At 49.3% G+C, this 20,665-nt stretch overlaps 1 protein-coding gene across 2 annotated transcripts in view; it reads left to right on the top strand.

Moving 5' to 3' along the window:
• Positions 1-20,665, top strand: part of ACVRL1 (activin A receptor like type 1) — a 68,359-nt gene that overhangs the window by 45,553 nt on the left and 2,141 nt on the right. For both annotated transcript variants that reach the window (XM_069970141.1, XM_069970140.1), the window contains exon 9: positions 9,969-10,099. In XM_069970141.1, the coding sequence (XP_069826242.1) occupies positions 9,969-10,099 (131 nt within the window). The remainder of the gene's footprint in view (positions 1-9,968; positions 10,100-20,665) is intronic.

Here is a 20,665-nt window from a genome sequence, read left to right as displayed (position 1 = left end):
ATAGATAACTATATTAGATAATAAATACAGATGAGATAGATTGATTTATAGATAGACAGATGACAGATAATTTTAAAGATAGATAGATATGCTATAGATTAGATAATAGATAAAAAATGAAATGCAAAATTAGTGGAAAGTGAGACTTGCCATGTGCAGTAGCTGTACCTGTACCTAGATTTCTTTTTTCCAGTGTAGAGTAGTACATGCAGGCTGATGGTTGTTATAGGTAGAAGTGTCTCATGGGCCCAAGATGTTCATAAAACTAAGACCCCAGTACCCCTGTGGGAATCTAATCTTATTTATGTTTTAATTGTAATTGTATATTAGTGTTTGAGTACTTATAGTTCCTTCCACTAGGGGGCAAAGCACTGCATCATATGGAAATCTGTTCAAATATTATTTCCTGATAATCCAGCAGACTGCAATGTACAGATAAAAATTTATTACCACAGGCCACATCAATACAACAATAATGTGCTGCATTTACCTATTCGGTTAAAAAAGTAGACAATACATAACATCTGTGCGTCTATATACAGCATATATTGTTCTTCCTTTAGATTACAGAATAAGGCTGCGTGCACACTACGGAATTGCCGCGTATAACCTGCGGCGTATTCCGTCGCTCGTCCCCGCACGCGGCGGCGTGCTTTTTTGCCGGTGCCATAGACACTGTTCTGTGCACAGGCGGATTACGCGTTCCGTCAAAAGAATTGACATGTCAATTCTTTCGACGGAACGCGTAATCCGCCCGTGCATAGAATAGTGTCTATGGCACGGGCGGATATGCGCGCCGCCGCGTGCGGGGACGAGCGACGAAATATGCCGCGGGTTATACGCGGCAATTCCGTAGTGTGCACGCAGCCTAAGGGGTTTGCCAAGGAATGGAAAACAGAGAATAAAACAGCATCACATCACTTCTGTTCATAAGCAGTGTCGAGTATGTATTATGCAGAGGGTGTGGCTGCTGTAATACCAAAGTCAACCCAAGGAAAGAGATGGCGCTGTTTTTGAAAAAAAAATAATGTCAGTATATAGTCAGTAGAGATAAGCTGTTAGCTCGGCAATCTGCTTAGCAGCCTGCTGCCTTTGAAGTCTGTGCTACTCAGCCCCAGGTGGCGGGAAAAGCTGGTTCCAGTTCTGGCAGAAGATGGATTTAACTTTTCCAGCCACCCGAGGTGGAGTGCCCTTAGCGGCATGGACTTCAAAAACAGCAGGCTGATAAGCAGATTGCCAAGCTAACAAAGCGATTTACTTAAGGCCCTATTCCATGGAACGATTATCGGCCGCTATGGACGATAATCGTCCTGTGGAATAGAGTGCAACGATCAGCCGACATCGTTCATGTCGGCTGATCGTTGCAGTCGCTTGTTCTTCAACATGTTAAAAAACAAACGACTGATACAGTTGAATAGAAGCATCGGCAGCAGACGCTGCTGTATCTTATGGGCTGCCCGGACGATCAGTGATCACCCGGGCAGCCCCCCCCCCGCAGCTCCCCGCCACCCCTCCCGCACTCACCCGCTTGCTGCAGCCGCTTTTAATAGCGGCGACAGCAAGCGGGGAACGAGGAGCAAACGAGCGCTGAGAGCGCTTGTTTGCTCCTCTAGACCAGTGCTTCCCAACCTTTTCCACCTCGGGGCACCCCTCGGAAAATAAAATTTCCTCAGGGCACCCCTACTAAATAATGTTCTACAAAATAAGAAAACCGTCATACAGTGACTCACAGGTGACATCTTCTTTGATCTGAGGAGTCACTTTCCCTTTTCCTCTCCATCCGCCATGATGATTTCTTCCAGCTACTTTTCATCTCTTCAGAACCTGCAAGACAAACAATTTAGGCTCCGCACATTTCTAGCAACTTCCTTCCCTTTCTCCCTCCTGTCGGCTCCCAAAGTAACTGCGCTGTTTGGTGTTATGTGCAGTAAAGCGACTAGGAATGTGGGATGCCCCCTGTATGTAGGATCCCCTGCTGTGATGAACTAATAATGCCCCCAGCGGTGCCCCCATGAACTAATAATGCCCCCAGAAGTGCCCCCATGAACTAATAATGCCCCCGGGTGCCCCCATGAACTAATGATGCCCCCAGAGGTGCCCCCATATACTAATAATGCCCCCAGAGGTGCCCCCATGAACTAATAATGCCCCCAGAGGTGCCCCCATATACTAATAATGCCCCCAGAGGTGCCCCAATGAACTAATAATGCCCCCAGAGGTGCCCCCATGAACTAATAATGCCCCCAGAGGTGCCCCCTATGAACTAATAATGCCCCCAGAGGTGCCCCCTATGAACTAATAATGCCCCCAGATGTGCCCCCATATACTAATAATGCCCCCAGAGGTGGCCCCCATATATTAATAATGCCCCCAGAGGTGCCCCCATATACTAATAATGCCCCCAGAGGTGCCCCCATGAACTAATAATGCCCCCGGGTGCCCCCATGAACTAATGATGCCCCCAGAGGTGCCCCCATGAACTAATAATGCCCCCAGAGGTGCCCCCTATGAACTAATAATGCCCCCAGAGGTGCCCCCTATGAACTAATAATGCCCCCAGATGTGCCCCCATATACTAATAATGCCCCCAGAGGTGGCCCCCATATATTAATAATGCCCCCAGAGGTGCCCCCATATACTAATAATGCCCCCAGAGGTGCCCCCATATACTAATAATGCCCCCAGAGGTGCCCCCATGAACTAATAATGCCCCCAGAGGTGCCCCCATATACTAATAATGCCCCCAGAGGTGCCCCAATGAACTAATAATGCCCCCAGAGGTGCCCCCATGAACTAATAATGCCCCCAGAGGTGCCCCCTATGAACTAATAATGCCCCCAGAGGTGCCCCCTATGAACTAATAATGCCCCCAGATGTGCCCCCATATACTAATAATGCCCCCAGAGGTGGCCCCCATATATTAATAATGCCCCCAGAGGTGCCCCCATATACTAATAATGCCCCCAGAGGTGCCCCCATGAACTAATAATGCCCCCGGGTGCCCCCATGAACTAATGATGCCCCCAGAGGTGCCCCCATGAACTAATAATGCCCCCAGAGGTGCCCCCTATGAACTAATAATGCCCCCAGAGGTGCCCCCTATGAACTAATAATGCCCCCAGATGTGCCCCCATATACTAATAATGCCCCCAGAGGTGGCCCCCATATACTAATAATGCCCCCAGAGGTGCCCCCATATACTAATAATGCCCCCAGAGGTGCCCCCATGAACTAATAATGCCCCCGGGTGCCCCCATGAACTAATGATGCCCCCAGAGGTGCCCCCATATACTAATAATGCCCCCAGAGGTGCCCCCATGAACTAATAATGCCCCCAGAGGTGCCCCCATGAACTAATAATGCCCCCAGAGGTGCCCCCATGAACTAATAATGCCCCCAGAGGTGCCCCCATATACTAATAATGTCCCCAAAGGTGCCCCCATAAACTAATAATGCCCCCTGCTCTGCCCCTAAAAAAACAAACATCCTACTCACCTAATCCGCACTGTGGCTGCAGGCAGCAGCTCTCCTCCTCCTCTTCGGGCTCCATCTCGCGAGCCGCGGGGGCGGGACTTCCGGCAGGCGTGATGACGTCACACAATCACGCCTGCCGGAGAGGTCACATCTCGGCCTCCCATAGGCTGCTGGTATGAAGTGCCGGCGGCCTATGGGAGTGAATATAGGAGCAGGATGCTGAAACTTCCTGCTCCTATATTCTGCTTACTTTAATGTTCCGCCCGCTCATAGTGCGGGCGGAACATGAAAGTGATCCGTGTATCCCGAGAAGCTGCGCGGCCGCAGCTTCTCGGGATGCTTATAGAGACAGCGCACATTTCCCACCGGGATCCCGCGGCACCCCTGGCGGATTCTCCCGGCACACCAGTGTGCCGCGGCACCCCGGTTGGGGAACGCTGCTCTAGACGACCCGTGAAATAGGGCCATTAGTTTATAATGTAAATTCGCTCGTTTCTAATATTCAGGATTTTCACAAAATATTGGAAATTAAAACTGTAAAAACCAGTGTTGTGATTGGTGTGAGAGGTATAAATCAGAGTGCTATGATGTATACCTCCAATAGACACTGCAAGACACTGCTTAAAACTGCTAACAATGGGCACATTTATCATTGTGTTCGCACCATTATTTTGGCTAATTTGTTTTTTTTACAGCACAGCGTAAATTTTTAAGCAACATTCATCAAGGCATTTGCACTATTTTTGAGCAGTTTATGCCAGCTGTGCCGTTTTTGAAAATTTTCGCTTGTAGGGGGGTGTGATGGAGGCACGGTTAGCTAGATTTATCATGTGCAATTTTTTTTTTTTTTGCGTAAAAAAATACAAACTGCGCAGCGGTACTTGGGCCAGACCTCAGTGTAGTTTTTAGCCAAGCTGTTAGCCAAAAAAAGCACAAAAATTGCCGAGAAGTTAGCTGAAAAAAGCACAAAAATAGGCCTGTGCTCCTAATGATAAATTTTGCGCAGGGATCAGAGATTTTGCGCAGCATGTGAAAAGTGAAAAAATGATTGCGCAAGTGATAAATGTCACCCGTAGTCTATGTTCACGTGGTGGGTCACAATTTGCACCAGAAAATTGTTAAACATTACGTGCTCTTTAGAGTGGGTTCACACATAGCAGAATCATAGCCAATTTGACGCTGAATACTTTACTGGTCTGCGCTCCAGCCTGCTTCTGGCTCCCTGAAGTCCTGCTCAGCCAATCCGTGCGCTGTCCCACTGCAGCCACTGATTGGCCGAGCAGGACATCAGGATGCTGGGAGCCACAGAAGCAGGCCGCTGCGGGTCAAGGGGGACAGCGTTTACATACTCGTAGCAGGATGAAAATTTCACTGCAAGTATGTAATCCTATTCAAACTGACAGTACAGGAATCGCTGTGCATGCAGGACCTGGCAGGTTCCTCTCCTTTTGTTGTTCAGCCCGCTCACTCTGCACTACAGTGAGCGGGCTGAAGAGTACAGTGGCGGGTCTCACTCCCTCTCCGGGCCCCTGGGGGAGGGTATGCTGTCAGTGGCATACCATGGAGGCAGAGCATGCTTTCCTGGGCCCCTTCAGTGCGCGGGCCCTGCAGAAATCGCCTTCCCTGCCTTCATGGTAGCTACGCCACTGGTCTCCCCTCTCCCTGCTTGATTGACACCTGGAAGCTGAGTCTCAAGCAGGGTCAGGTATGGGAGGGTGAGCAAGGAGACGTTACAGCTTGCTGCACTTCAGGAGCTCGAGAAAGCCTTCTTGACCCTTTGTAACATAGAGTAACAGCATTTTTTTACATTCTTGAAGCACCGATGGATATATTAACCCTTTCCTGCACGAGGACATAACTGTACGTCATCGCGCGGGTGCGGGCGTTCAGAGCGGGGCCGCGCGGCGACACCGCTCTGAACCGCCGCGGTCCCGGGTGCCTCATGTAGCGGTCCGATCGCCGTGCACCGACAGCTGCACCTGATTACCGGATGCAGCACTTCCCTGGTGTCCAGTGGCGGAGATCCCTCCTCCGGGACCGCTCCAAGATGGCGCCGTCCCCGACTCGGCATCTCATCGATCTATGCTGTTTAACTATATACAGCATGGATCCATGAGTGATCAGTGCACTTATACTAGGGGGGCTTCTAGTATAAATGTAAAAGTTTTAAAAAAGTGATGTTATTAATAAAAAGCCCCCTCCCCTAATAAAAGTCTGAATCACCCCCCTTTTCCCATGTTATAAATAAAAATAAATAAATAAACAAACATGTTTTGTATCGCTGCGTACATAATAGCCCAAACTATTATTAATCACATTCCTGATCTCGCACGGTAAACGGCGTAAGCACCCGAAAAAAATCCCAAAGTGCAAAATTGCGCATTTTTTGTCGCATCAAATCCAGAAAAATTGTAATAAAAAGCGATCAAAAAGTCGCATATGCGCAATCAAGGTACCGATAGAAAGAACATATCATGGCGCAAAAAATGACACCTCACACAGCCCCATAGACCAAAGGATAAAAGCGTTATAAGCCTGGGAATAGAGCGATTTTAAGGAACATATATTCGGTAACAATGGTTTGAATTTTTTACAGGCCATCAGATAATATAAAAGTTATACATATCGTTGTAATCGTAACGACTTGAGGAACATATATAACATGTCAGTTTTTCCATAGGACACACAGCGTAAAAACGAAACCCCCCGAAAGAAAAAGAATTCAATTCAATTTCACTGCGCATATAATTTTTTTCTGGTTTTGCAGCATTTTATGCAAAGGTTCAGCCTGTCATTGCAAAGTACAATTAGTGACGCAAAAAATAAGGGCTCATGCGGGTCTGTAGGTGTAAAAATGTAAGTGCTATGGCCTTTTAAGCACAAGGAGGAAAAAATTCAAACGCAAAAACTAAAATTAGCCTGGTCCTGAAGGGGTTAAAGGTCCCATGTACAGTGTATGCAGCTTGGAGCTTGAAATGCAGCTGACAGATTCCATTTAAGTTTACAAGCAAAATTACATTAAATTTTCTATAGAGATATAGAAAAACTGTTCTGCACTCATCTCCCTCACTCTGCTTGCTCCGTGCAGAGGGAGGATAACGCCTGGGGACCATTTGGAAAATGCCTGGAAAACATGCATACAGAACCAATCTGATTAGCTTATCTCTAATTTTTAGGCCTTATTTTTACTTTTTGGAGCATTTCTATACATATTTTTTTTTTGTGAAGCGTTTGATGGAATCACGGAATGTGTGAATGCCTCCTTACTTTTGTTATAGTTACAAGTATATGTAGCATGAATTCAACGCAAAAAATAAAGGATGTAAAATGGATAATTTTTTAGACGTAGAGGCTTTATGTTTTGAAGTTCACTCTATAAAACTATGTGTTGGCACAGCTTAAGTGTCTTTGATCAATATCATAGCGGCAAAGTTGCAGAAAATGCCATGGGTAAACCTGTCATTAATAAGCTTGTCCATGTGTGAGCCCCTCTCTTTGCGTCGTGACCTCTTTAGACCCTAATCACATTGGCAGGCCCCTATCCTCAGTGCATTTAGTAATTAAAGTGGAAATAATTGTACAGATGATTAGCTTTATTTGGCCAGCGGATCAGGTTGGATTGTGCAAATCAGCAAACTTTGCCCAAATCCGGATTCCGAATCAGTTCGCTCATCTGTAATTGTAATGTGTTAATAGGGTATTAGGCCTAAATCTGCTACATCTTGTAAAGCATTCACAGTGCTGTAACTAATCCTCTGTTGCAAATATGTGGCAGCTTGCACGGACCTGTATATCTGTATATGTTACACTTCCACCCGAGCGAACGATTTCTCATTACACATGACAATTAATTGCTCAGCTAAAGTCATCTGACATGGCCGAACTTGACGCTTCCATCGGAACAAAACGCACCCGGCGGCCGCTAATCAGCCCTTTGATTTCAACTGGTTTTGTTTTCCACAAAGGATTAACTGTAAATTATAAACACTGTAATCTGGTGTCAGCACCCAGGTCCATGATTAAAGCAGCCATTACATTCAATCAGCACTCTGTTTATTCAACACTGATTAGGAAACTAGCAGCATCAGAGGAGCCTGGCACGCTGCCATGCTTCCTGCAGCCTCCTGCCATAAATCTGAAATGCAGGACAATTTCCACCAGAAAAGAGTGCCACCGGAGCACAGAATGGGAAAATAGGCCCTGCCAGGGGTTTGCTTTTGACACACAGCCTATTCCAGCTTTGCAGTTCAGTCACAACACTGATACGGAGTCTGACTTTCACCCACAGAATTCCTCCAACACTAATGATTCTAGAATGTCTGGTGGGTGTTAAAAGCAGAAGGAAGAAAAGTGAGCCAAATAATAATAAAAAAACATGAAGCGAGCACATGTGTGTGCTTATGGGTCGCAAATGCGTCACAAGCTGCAAGATAGCTCTACTATTAATATATTGGGTCAGATTTACTATTGTCCAACATGCATTATGTGACTTCTATTTTTCCTAATTTGATGCAAAATCCTTCAGACTGATATGCAAATATCATGCCCCTTTTTCAGGAAAAAAATCTCTGAACATGAAGTAGTAAATACTGTGTAGTATATACCATGTAGGAAACCTACAAATTATTCTAAAACTTAAAGATAATCACCTATGATGCCTTACTTGGTAAAAAAAGAATAATATGTACAGGAATAGCATGAATGGTACTTTAGTAACCCAGTAATTATGAACTTGAACAATCAAAAGAATGGCTTATCTTGTATATAACACTACAGCGGTGCCTTGGATTACGAGCATAAATTGTTCTGGGACCGTGCTTGTAATCCAAATCTACTCTTAAACCAAAGCAAATTTTCCCATAAGAAATCACTGAAATGCAGACAATTGGTTCCACAACCCCAAAATAATAAAAAAAAAAAAATCTAAATAACATGTAGAACAGATGAAGCAACAATGAGAAACAGCTAAATACTGTACAGTATAGCAATCAGCATGTGGAGTATAATGTATAGTAAGGGCATAAACCTGAAAAGCAGCAGCAGTTTGTAGATAGAGGATGGAACTGCAGATCCCCATAATGCAGTAGCGTAGTACAACAGGCTAGAACAGAGGAGCAGGGCTGCTGTCAGAGGTCTGTGTGTTCACATGACAGCAATGGGGAAGGGGCGTGTGTTCAGCATGGACCAATCAGTTAGAATCACAGAGCTGTGCAGGAGGACAGTGACAGAAACTTTTCTATACAGCAGTTAATTCCCCCAATTGTGCTCCATATAGTTACCCCCAATAGTGCCCCATATTGTTTTTCCCCCTTAAATAACACCTCATATAGTAGCTTGCTTGTCCCAGTACTACCACATATACTAGTTACTCCCCATATAGTAGCTAGGCCCCCAATAGTGCCCCATATAGGAGCCAAATTCTCCCAACATTGCCCCATATACTAGTCATCCCCAAATTAGTGCCCCCACTTAAGTTTTCATTCTCAAAATTAACCACCTCCCCTCTTCTCGCCACCCCCCCCCCCCCCCCAGGCAGTATTCTGAATTCCCTCTGTGCAGTGCCCCCATCAGGCAAACAAAAAGCAGCATCTCACCTGTCACCCACTCCTTTTGTGGTGTGCGTTCTCCTTTCTCATCTTCTGGCGCAGGCAGCATGGTACAGATGTCCCTGTATCCTCTATCATTCATCTTAGTATGTGCTTCTTAAAGGCACACACACACATGAACGATAGAGGGGCTTCAGGGCACATTTGGCACAGTGAATGTCTCAGAAGATGAGAAAGGAGAATGTGCACCACGAGAGGAGCTGCTGGGGAGCGGGTGACAGGTGAGTTGCTGTTTCCCCTCTCCCCCCCCAAGCTGGTTAAACTTTAGGGGCTAGTCTTAAAATGTCCAGGGTTTGGGCCCCAGAAATGTTTTCCTAGTGACGTCCCTGTATATCTTTCACTAAAAATGCATAAAAGACAAAGTAATAATGGGTAATAAAAAATTTAACACAATAAAAACAACATCATAAAAAAAACAGCAGGCACGCTATGAAAATCTTATCAGAACATTGGTCTGTCACCAATATTCATTAGGATACTGTCATAAAAGTATGCCAGTGTACTATGTAGTCTACTTGCATGAAGGATTTTAAAGGGGTATTCCAGCAATAAAAAAAAAAAAATTTTAAAAGAAGATATACAGTATATCTCTTATTTATTTTTTTTACATTAAGTGGCAGCAGTAAGGGGTGACATAACCTCTGTAACAAAGCGAACAGGGATAGCATTATTTGTCAGCAATAGTGACACCAAGTGTAATGCCTATTCTAATGCTAACATGCATTACAATAGACATCAGAAGAGATGCAGCAGCACTAACAATATGTAACTGTGCCAGGACCAGGGATTTAGCAGCCCTGCAGTTACCGTCTCTATCTTCCTCTTTCCTGCACCTTCCTCCTTCTACTTTTTAATGCTTGCATGTTAATGGTGTTTTTTTTACTTTAGGTATGGTGGAAGACTACAGGCCTCCATTCTACGACATGGTTCCACATGATCCAAGTTTTGAGGACATGAAGAAAGTTGTTTGCGTGGACCAACAAAGACCAAATGTTCCTAACACGTGGAGTTCAGACAAAGTAAGTCTAGCAATAATAAATATCACGTTGTGTATATTTAGACTGATAGACAGAATATGCTTTGTCACATGTATAGGGTCATGTTCACTCAAGCGCAGAAATCCATGCCACAATTCATGTCTCATTGTTTTCAATAGAAATTTGTGCTGTAGGATCTTACAGACATGTAGACACATATGTCATTTTCCTTTCTTTCTTTCTTTTTTTTTTTTCAATAATTCAACTCGAGAGTTCAACTTCTTTGTTAGAACTTTCCATGATCATTCGCTTCCAGCAGCAACGGCAAACAATACACACTGGGGTAGTGCTGTGTGCACACCTGTAGTGATTTAATTTTTAACTCATTACTAATTTATATCTATGGTAAATAAAGTGACATGGCAGCTAACATCTGGTAGGTAGACCGCACACGGTTCAGACTTCTTAACTAAGCTCCTACATGTTTGTATTAGGAATCACGCTACATTTCATTACCTACACTTCAGTGGCAGCTGTAAAGTCTGAACAGACTTGGTTTGGCTGTTTCTGCCAGCCCCATAGCTTTTACTGTGGTCGTGAGGCGGGGAGAAAAGGGAAACTTGAGACCCCCATTCTTGTAAACAGTGCGGGTCCCAGCAGTCGATCCCCCAGCAGTCACATATATTACCAATCTTGTTGCTAGGTGTTTGAATGTTGTTAGATTGAATACCTCTTTAAATACTGGACTGTATAGAATGTTCCAAAGATGTTTTCCTAGAAAATCTTAAATATTATATCACATGTATTATCATATTACAGTTCCAAGAAAAATGAAGCCAAGTCATAATGTTTTATAGGTGAAGGCGCTCACTCACCTTATTATTATAAATAATATTTCCTTTTTTTATAAAGTGCCAACTTATTCCGCAGCACTTTACATAGGTTGTCATAACTCAGATTGGTCTCTGCCTCCATTAGGGCTTAGAATATAATTCCAAAATTCACCTTACTGTATGTTTTAGAGTATGGTAGGAAACCAAAGTACCAGGAGGAAACCCATGCAAAACAGGAATAACATACAAACCCCTTGCAGATGCAACACCAAACATTATTCAAAATATTTAGTCATGCACCCTATTGCCTCCCATGTCAAAACCCTTAAAAGGGGTCACTTGTTTCCTTGAATGGTCTATCAATATTAGACTGACGTATTCTAGCAATTGGCACCATAGAGAATGGGGGGTTTGCTTCAGGGGTTGCTACGCACCTGCTAATGCTGCGACCTCTTTAATGTTAAAGGGGTTGTCCAGAATAAAATGATATTTAGCCGTGCTGTCGGGGACATGCCAATGATATATACTACATATACACACATACTATATACTTCCTCCCAGGCTGCCCACTCTCCACCAATGTAAGCATTTCTAGAACATCCGGTGACATGCCTCTATCCCCAGAAGTGGAAGCTTGGCAGAGGAAAAACTCTATACTGTTCATGCTGAGCTTCCATTTCCAGAGGGAACGTCACGTCACCAGGCATTTTGGAATTGCTGAAAACGGCTGAGAACGGATGGCCTGGCAGCTGTGGCGGAATGGGACTGGTGAGTATATATCACTGACATGTCCCCTGCAGCCCCAGTAGCATGCTAAATATAATTTTATCCCAGACAGCCCTTTTACCGTCCACTTGTCCGTGCAATTGCAACTGCCCTTTTAGTAGGAATGGTGCAAGAAACTACAGTGTTGTTTCATTCAAATGAACAACTCTGCATTACCTTGTACTGTCACTAGTACAGCAGTTGCATGGATAGGTGCAGGCAGGGCCGCCGATAAGGCAGTACAACTGGTACTGCCGTACGGGGCCCGGACCCTAAGAGACATGGGGGGGGCCCGCCGGCCGCTGCCCCCCGTCCGCTACGCTAGGGGGGCCCGCACGGCCCCCCTTGCCACCTGTTTTTGATGGGGGGGGAGCACCGGCCCACGGGTGCCTAGTCCGCGCCGGGAGGGGGGGGTGACGGAGCGGCCGGGAGAAGGATGGGCAGACAGGCTGGTTCCCTCCCCCCATGCAGCGCCGAGGTTCGGGGTCCGGGGCAGGTGTTGAGCTTCCGGCACACACAATGACAGAGGCCGGAAGCTCCCAGCTGCAGCCCCGCGCTCCCGGATCTTGTCTCCTGCTCGGCGGCGCTCACGTGATGTGACGTCATCGCCGAGCAGGAGAGAAGATCCGGGAGCGCGGGGCTGCAGCTGGGAGCTTCCGGCCTCTGTCATTGTGTGTGCCGGAAGCTCAACACCTGCCCCGGACGCCGGACCTCGGCGCTGCATGGGGGGAGGGAACCAGCCTGTCTGCCTATCTTTCTCCCGGCCGCCCGCCCCCCTGCATCCTCAGCTGCTCCCCTGCTGGGGGGCAGCCTCTCCCCCAGCCCCCCCCAGCCTCTCCCCTGCCCCCCCCAGCCTCTCCCCTGACCTCAGCGTCTCCCCTGCCCCCCCCAGCCTCTCCCCTGCCCCCCCCAGCCTCTCCCCTGCCCCCCAGCGTCTCCCCTGATCCCTCAGCCTCTCCACCTAACCCTCAGCCTCTCCCCTGACCCCCCCAGCCTCTCCCCTGCCCCCCCCCAGCCTCTCCCCTGACCTCAGCCTCTCCCCTGACCCCCCCAGCCTCTCCCCTGCCCCCTCCAGCCTCTCCCCTGCCCCCCAGCCTCTCCCCCTAACCCTCAGCCTCTCCCCTGCCCCCCCCAGCGTCTCCCCTGCCCCCCCCCAGCGTCTCCCCTGCCCCCCCCAGCGTCTCCCCTGCCCCCCCCAGCGTCTCCCCTGACCCCCCCAGCGTCTCCCCTGCCCCCCAGCGTCTCCCCTGACCCCTCAGCCTCTCCACCTAACCCTCAGCCTCTCCCCCTGCCCCCCAGCCTCTCCCCCGGTCCCCAGCCTCTCCCCCCTGCATTCTCAGCCTCTCCCTTTAACCCTCAGCCTCTCCCCTGCCCCCCAGCGTCTCCCCTGACCCCTCAGCCTCTCCCCCCTGCATTCTCAGCCTCTCCCCCCTGCATTCTCAGCCTCTCCCCTGCCCCCCCAGCCTCTCCCCTGCCCCCCCAGCCTCTCCCCTGCCCCCCCAGCCTCTCCCCCTAACCCCCAGCCTCTCCCCCTAACCCCCAGCCTCTCCCCTAACCCTCTCCCCTACCCCACAGCCTCTCCACCTAACCCTCAGCCTCTCCCCTGCCCCCCAGCATCTCCCCTGACCCCCAGACTCTCCCCCTGTCCCCCAGACTCTCCCCCTGCCCCCCAGACTCCCCCCTGCCCCCCCAGCCTCTCCCCTGCCCCCCAGCGTCTCCCCTGATCCCTCAGCCTCTCCACCTAACCCTCAGCCTCTCCCCCTGCCCCCCCAGCCTCTCCTCCCTGCATTCTCAGCCTCTCCCCTGCCCCCCCAGCCTCTCCCCCTAACCCTCAGCCTCTCCCCTGCCCCCCAGCGTCTCCCCTGACCTCAGCCTCTCCCCTGCCCCCCCAGCCTCTCCCCTGCCCCCCCCAGCCTCTCCCCCCTGCATTCTCAGCCTCTCCCCTGACCCCCCAGCCTCTCCCCTGACCCCCAGCCTCTACCTTGCCCCCCAGCCTCTCCCCTGCCCCCAGCCTCTCCCCTGCCCCCCCCCCAGCCTCTCCCCCTAACCCTCAGCCTCTCCCCCTAACCCCCAGCCTCTCCCCTGCCCCCCAGCCTCTCCCCCTAACCCTCAGCCTCTCCCCCTAACCCTCAGCCTCTCCCCTGCCCCCCCAACCTCTCCACCTAACCCTCAGCATCTCCCCTGCCCCCCAGACTCTCCCCCTGCCCCCCCAGCCTCTCCCCGGCCCCCCAGCATCTTCCCTGACCCCAGCGTCTCCCCTGCCCCCCCAACCTCTCCACCTAACCCTCAGCCTCTCCCCTGCCCCCCAGCGTCTCCCCTGACCCCAGCCTCTCCCCCTGCATTCTCAGCCTCTCCCCTGACCCCCCAGCCTCTCCCCTGACCCCCAGCCTCTCCCCTGACCCCCCAGCCTCTCCCCTGACCCCCCAGCCTCTCCCCTGACCCCCCAGCCTCTCCTCTGACCCCCAGCCTCTCCCCTGACCCCCAGCCTCTCCCCTGACCCCCAGCCTCTCCCCTAACCCCTCAGCCTCTCCCCCCTGCATTCTCAGCCTCTCCCCTGACCCCCCAGCCTCTCCCCTGACCCCCCCAGCCTCTCCCCTAACCCTCAGCCTCTCCCCTGCCCCCCCAGCCTCTCCCCTGCCCCCCCAGCCTCTCCCCTGCCCCCCAGCCTCTCCCCTAACCCTAAGCCTCTCCCCTACCCCACAGCCTCTCCACCTAACCCTCAGCCTCTCCCCTGCCCCCCAGCATCTCCCCTGTCCCCCAGACTCTCCCCCTGTCCCCCAGACTCTCCCCCTGTCCCCCAGACTCTCCCCCTGTCCCCCAGACTTTCCCCCTGTCCCCCAGACTCTCCCCCTGTCCCCCCAGCCTCTGCCCCCAGCCTCTCCCCCCTGCATTCTCAGCTGCTCCCCTGCCTCCCAGCCCCTCCCCCTGACCCCTAGCTTCTCCCTCTGACCCCCAGCCTCTCCCCCTGAATCCCAGCTTCTCCACTGCCTCCCTACCGCTCCCCCTGAACCCCAGCTTCTCCCCTGCCACCCTAGCTGCCCCTCCCTGCTGCTCCCCTTTCCCCCAGCTGCTCTCCCTGGCTCCCCCAGCTGCCTCCCTTCCCCAGTCACCCCCAGCTGCCTCCCTTCCCCAGTCACCCCCAGCTGCCTCCCTTCCTCAGTCCCCCCCCAGCTGCCTCCCTTCCTCAGTCCCCCCCCCCCAGCTGCCTCCCTTCCTCAGTCCCCCCCCCCAGCTGCCTCCCTTCCTCAGTCCCCCCCCCCAGCTGCCTCCCTTCCTCAGTCCCCCCCCCCCCAGCTGCCTCCCTTCCTCAGTCCCCCCCCCCCCAGCTGCCTCCCTTCCTCAGTCCCCCCCCCCAGCTGCCTCCTTTCCCCAGTCACCCCCAGCTGCCTCCCTTCCCCAGTCACCCCAGCTGCCTCCCTTCCCCAGTCACCCCCAGCTGCCTCCCTTCCCCAGTCACCCCCAGCTTCCTCGCTTCCCCAGTCACCCCCAGCTGCCCTCCTGCCCCAGTCACCCCCAGCTGCCCTCCTGCCCCAGTCACCCCCAGCTGCCCTCCTGCCCCAGTCACCCCCAGCTGCCCTCCTGCCCCAGTCACCCCCAGCTGCCCGCCTGCAGACGAGTTATGGTCAGAGAAGTCTTCATGATGCTGCGCCAGATGGAGAAGAAAGCAAAAAGTTAGCGACAGCAATTCGAGAAGACGTCACCTGTGAGTCATTAGTAACTGCACTGTAATCACTTCTATAGTGTGCAGAGCCTGTGTACCATTGGGGTCTCAATGGGTCAGTGTATTGTTTGCGGTAGTGTACTGACACAGCCCTGCGGTCACTACAGTACACTAACCCAAACTTTTAAACTAGGACCCAACTACAAGAGCTGCAGGCACTACAACTCCCAGCATATCCTGAGGGCTGTAGACTGTCAGTAAATGCTGGGAGTTGTAGTGCCTGCAGCTGTTGTAGTTGGGTCCTAGGTGCATTATACACTGGAGGCTTTGTGGGAGATCAGAATACAGAGATCTGTGGGGGCTCAGGGGTCACGTCCCTGCACTGAGCCCCCACAGATCTATGTATTCTGATTTCCCACAACGCCTCCAGGACCCAACTACAACAGCTGCAGGCACTACAACTCCCAGAACAGTCTGCAGCCCTCAGGATATGCTGGGAGTTGTAGTGCCTGCAGCTGCTGTAGTTGGGTCCTAGGTGCATCATACACTGGATGCTTTGTGGCATATCAGAATACATAGATCTGTGGGGGCTCAGTGCAGGGAAGTGACCCCAGAACATCACTAATAAGATATAGGGGGAGATGTTTTTGTTCTATCCCCTATTAGTGCTGTTCTGGGGTCACTTCCCTGCACTGAGCCCCCACAGATCTATGTATTCTTATGTGCCACAAAGCATCCAGTGTATGATGCACCTAGGATCCAACTACAAAAGCTGCAGGCACTACAACTCCCAGCATGTACTGACAGTCTGCAGCCCTCAGGATATGCTGGGAGTTGTAGTAAAGTAGTACAATCCTATGATAACTGCGGCTGTAGACAGATGTTTTGCTGGACCTTCAGGGCTGATGTCACCCACAGATTGCAGCCACCAGGAGACTCTGCACACAGTGATTTATTAAAGGGTTGTCCTCTCAGAGACTACAACTCCCAGCATACCCTGAGAGCTGTATAAATGGAGGGTGTTCTGAGATTTGTCACAGATACAGATGAATTCAGGAAAGAAGCGGGTCAGCATGTCGTGTCTCACTGGTTGTATATTGGTGGCTCCAGGTACCCCAGTCCAACACTGGACAGAACCAGTCCCCAAACTAAGATGTCCCCGGCCTCCTTCCTTCCTCCATCACGTCTGTTTGATGAGAACAGCGGGCATCAAGCAGAGCGGCACCCAAGTGCCAGGGTATATACCATGCATGTACAGCAACGTGGGGGGGGGGGGGGGGCACCTCTGCGTGCAAAGTGCCTAGGGCAGCATGAACTCTAAATACAGACCTGCTCACCGCCATGTATTCGCTATCACTGGCTTGGGTGAGCTAAACTAGTCTGCCTGGGGGGGGGGGGGGGGGTGATTTGTATATGCTCACTAACATGGAACAGCCTCATTATATTAGCCTTATCAACATTCTATGTTAGTGAGCATACCGGGGAGGGGATATTGGTGAACATATACAAATCAAACAGCCCCCCCCCCCCAGACCCTCAAAATTCAATAACCCCAAACGGGGCATTGCCTAGTATTCAACAGCATTCTGAATACAGGGGAACCCCTACCCCACTCTTGTATAAGTTTTAGTCTCCATCATAATGAGCCCCGCTGGGCTTCTAGACACGCTATAAATTGTACGTTGCAAGGGTGAATATAACGCACTGCATACAGAGCACAAGAGGCAGCTATACAAGTAAGTGTCTGTATGGTGACATTTACATTGCACCTTGTTCACATTTAGTTTCTACAATTTTATAACTGTATAACAGAGGTTACATTTTAAGCCACTGGGAAAAATGGGGTATATGAGCCAGTTCTCTAGAATTAATCTGAACCAAATTATACCTCCCAGCAAGGCGTGGGGCGAACACACTATTTTTTTTTTTTTTTTTTTTATTAATGTGGGGGGCCCAGACACTTTGGTTGTATGGGGCCCCGAAATTCCTGATGGCGGCCCTGAGTGCAGGTAAACAGCTGGCCCCGTCAAACAGCTGGTCGGCAAGGGTTCAGCGAGTTATACACCTACCAATCATATCTAGTATTGATGACTTCTTTGGAAGATAGTCCATAAACTTTAAAAGCCTTAATAACCCTTCTTAGAGCTCAATTCGACCAATACGATCAACTGAGCCCATGCCTCCCTGTGCACTTGTATGTTGGCACCCCATTTTGACATTTTAACAACATATGTGTGCAACATATGGAAAAATCATAATGTGAACCCAGCCTAATTTCTATAACTACCATAGAAGTGAGGGCTATTATAGAAGTGAGGGCAAATTAAGTACTATTGGGATACTTCCAAGTAGTACTTCAGTATGTAATTACAGTGTAGTACTTGGCGTACTCCCCAACACATGTATCCCTTCTAACTAAGGGACATGAATCGCATTATTGAACTTCTAAACTACATATCAAAAGTGATAAAAACATATATAAATCAGTCATGCAGAGTTTGCTTTAAAAGCTGTGCCCCTTCTTCCAGTATACAATAAGTAGCTGGTACTGGAGAACCAGCTGGGGAGGGGGTAAAATGAGGTTCCTGAGGAACACCATTTTCTTCAATGCCACCATATATCCAACATAATAGCATTCATAAATCCACCTCACTGTTTCTTTCTCACTTGAAAGCAGCTACATTGATCTAGTTTGACAAAGGGTAACATTTTACCTGAGTGCTGCTGTGTGGATCCATCCGTCATCGGATTTTATAAATATATTGATTGGAGACCATACATTGCACTGCAGTTCTGTGTACGCTAGTGAAAGGGCTAATCTATTATGTGTTTAGTGCCATAATACTCACTCACTGCTGCTCTGGCTTTGGGCCTATAATACAGGTACAGCATAATGTAACAGCAATCTGTTTTATATGTATGGAACAAGTTATCATTATATTTTCCTTATTCCATTATGTATTGATTCTAATAAAATTATATAAAAGACACACCATGTCTGTTCAGGGTTTTGCATTGTTGGAGACATGTTATTGAAACCTTGGTGTGTGGTATGTGGAAACGTGAACACACTGTAAGGTGTGACTTCCTGAGCTGGAAAGAAACCGTGAAGGCAAATTAGAATAACAATATATCATAAAAATAACCTGCAAGTGAATAGAATCTCGGATGCAGATCCTGGGACTGAAACATTATTGGAAAGAGAAGGCACAGACGTGACATACATAAAGCTATGCCATGCAACAAAATATTGTCCTGTTTTAGAATGGTGCCCTCTGCACACGCAGCAGTAGGTACACTGGTATTTACACAAGGGACAGCTGCCATGAGCTTAATGGGCGGTCAAAGACGGGAAGTATTGTTTTACCCATGAAAAACAGTGTAAATTATCTTTAGCATACTTTCAGGGACTTGAGGGATGACACAGTGATACAGTAGGGTTAGCTGATACTTGTAGTTCCACTTGTCATTGAGCAGGAAAGTCACAGCCAAATTACAGATGGCTTTACAGTCATTACAGAGCTGTGAAGGGTGAGGAGCAGCACAGTAAGGGCCCTATTACACCAGCAGATTATCTGACAGATTTTTTTAAGCCAAAGCCAGGAATGGATTTGAAAAGAGGAGAGATCACAGTCTTTCCTTTGTTACCCATTCTCTGTTTATAGTACACTCCTGGTTTTGGCTCAAAAAAATCTGTCAGATAATCTGTTGGTGTAATAGGGCCCTAAATCTTTAGGCTGGCCCCCAAAAGCAGAAGACGGTCTTACCCCACCGGAGGTCCAGTAAGGGACAGACAGCTAAGAGGCCCTAGAAGAGAGATCCTCTCAGACTGTAGTTTTAGAAGCAGAAAGACGTTGATCCAGTCAGGGGCAAAGTGGCTGTTACTAGAGACAGATTTCCCTAACAACAAGCAGTAAACAGCAGATTGTAGAGAGGCAAGACAATTAGTAGCCAAGACTTAAGAGCTGTTTTTCCAGGGCAGGGATGTCAAACTCAGGCCCTCTAGCTGTTACAAAACTACAAGTCCCATCATGCCTGGACAGCCAAAGCTTTAGCTTTGAGCATAGGATATTGCAGCCAATCACTGGCACTTGTTATTGCATGTGACCACAGCTGCCAGTGATTGGCTGAGGCATCCTGTGTGGAGTATACATAGTCATGATTAGCATAAGCCAAAAAGACAGAAATGGTTGGTGGCCACTGACTGGCACGGTGTGGACTTAGTGTAGGGACCCATGTGTATCAGATACCTGCACGATGGTACATGGGGCAGTATGGCTTGATCAATTCATACACAAAATTCTGATGTGTTTTTTATTTAGCCTAGGGGCACTAGTATCAGCCATAGGTGTGAGGTGCAGCACTCTTTTTCTTCCCTGAACCGTATTTTGTTTCTCTCTTTTCTCCGTGTTTTGCACTCCTCCTGGTGAGACCCACATGACCGCAATTAGCAGGAGACACCTGAGTGCACATGGTTTTAATCCCTCCTGTCTTTTCCCATTCTGTCTGCAGCAGCTATGGTGAGCGCAATACCTCATCCAGACTTGTGCTGTTTGGGGGCGACCTTCTCCGCCGGCGGTGCTGGCCGGGTTCTGGTGTGGTGTTTTTGGGTCTGGTCCTGTGGCATGGGGGTCGCAGGGCCGTCCCATGGCCCCCGTTCCCTGATGCCTGCGGGGTTGGTAGCCACTGACTGGCACGGTGTGGACTTAGTGTAGGGACCCATGTGTATCAGATACCTGCACGATGGTACATGGGGCAGTATGGCTTGATCAATTCATACACAAAATTCTGATGTGTTTTTTATTTAGCCTAGGGGCACTAGTATCAGCCATAGGTGTGAGGTGCAGCGCTCTTTTTCTTCCCTGAACCGTTATAGTTATGATTAGGGTGCTTTTGCTGAAGACTCCAAAACAGAGACAGCACTGGATTGAAAGCAAATGATGGAGTAAGTATGATATTTTTTATTTTTCCTTCCAATCCATGCTCCTACTATTTTTTTTCAAGCTCAAAACCCCTTTAAGGAGGCTGTAAGTAAGGGTATGTACACACTATGGAATTGGCGCTGATAACATCTTGTGGATTCTGCCACTCGCCCCTGTGCACTGCCGCTTGATTCTTCACCCGTCCCATAGAATCTATTGTATGCTAAGGCAGATTACGCTGTCCGCCCAAAGAATTGACATGTAAAACAGTAGGAGTTTTACATTACGTTAGTACCTGATGAAGAGAGCAGTATAACCAAGAAACTCGGTTTGGATATCATAATATATCCTCCCACTATGATTTTATCTGGTGTGGTGAACAGGGCTGGAAGGAGTGGAGGTGTGAATGAGATTGGTGAAAGTGGAA

Source organism: Dendropsophus ebraccatus, chromosome 5 (genome assembly GCF_027789765.1).
Source record: "Dendropsophus ebraccatus isolate aDenEbr1 chromosome 5, aDenEbr1.pat, whole genome shotgun sequence".
NCBI lineage: Eukaryota > Metazoa > Chordata > Amphibia > Anura > Hylidae > Dendropsophus > Dendropsophus ebraccatus.
Note: the sequence above shows the minus strand (reverse complement) of the source record. Positions and strands in the feature narration are given on the sequence as shown.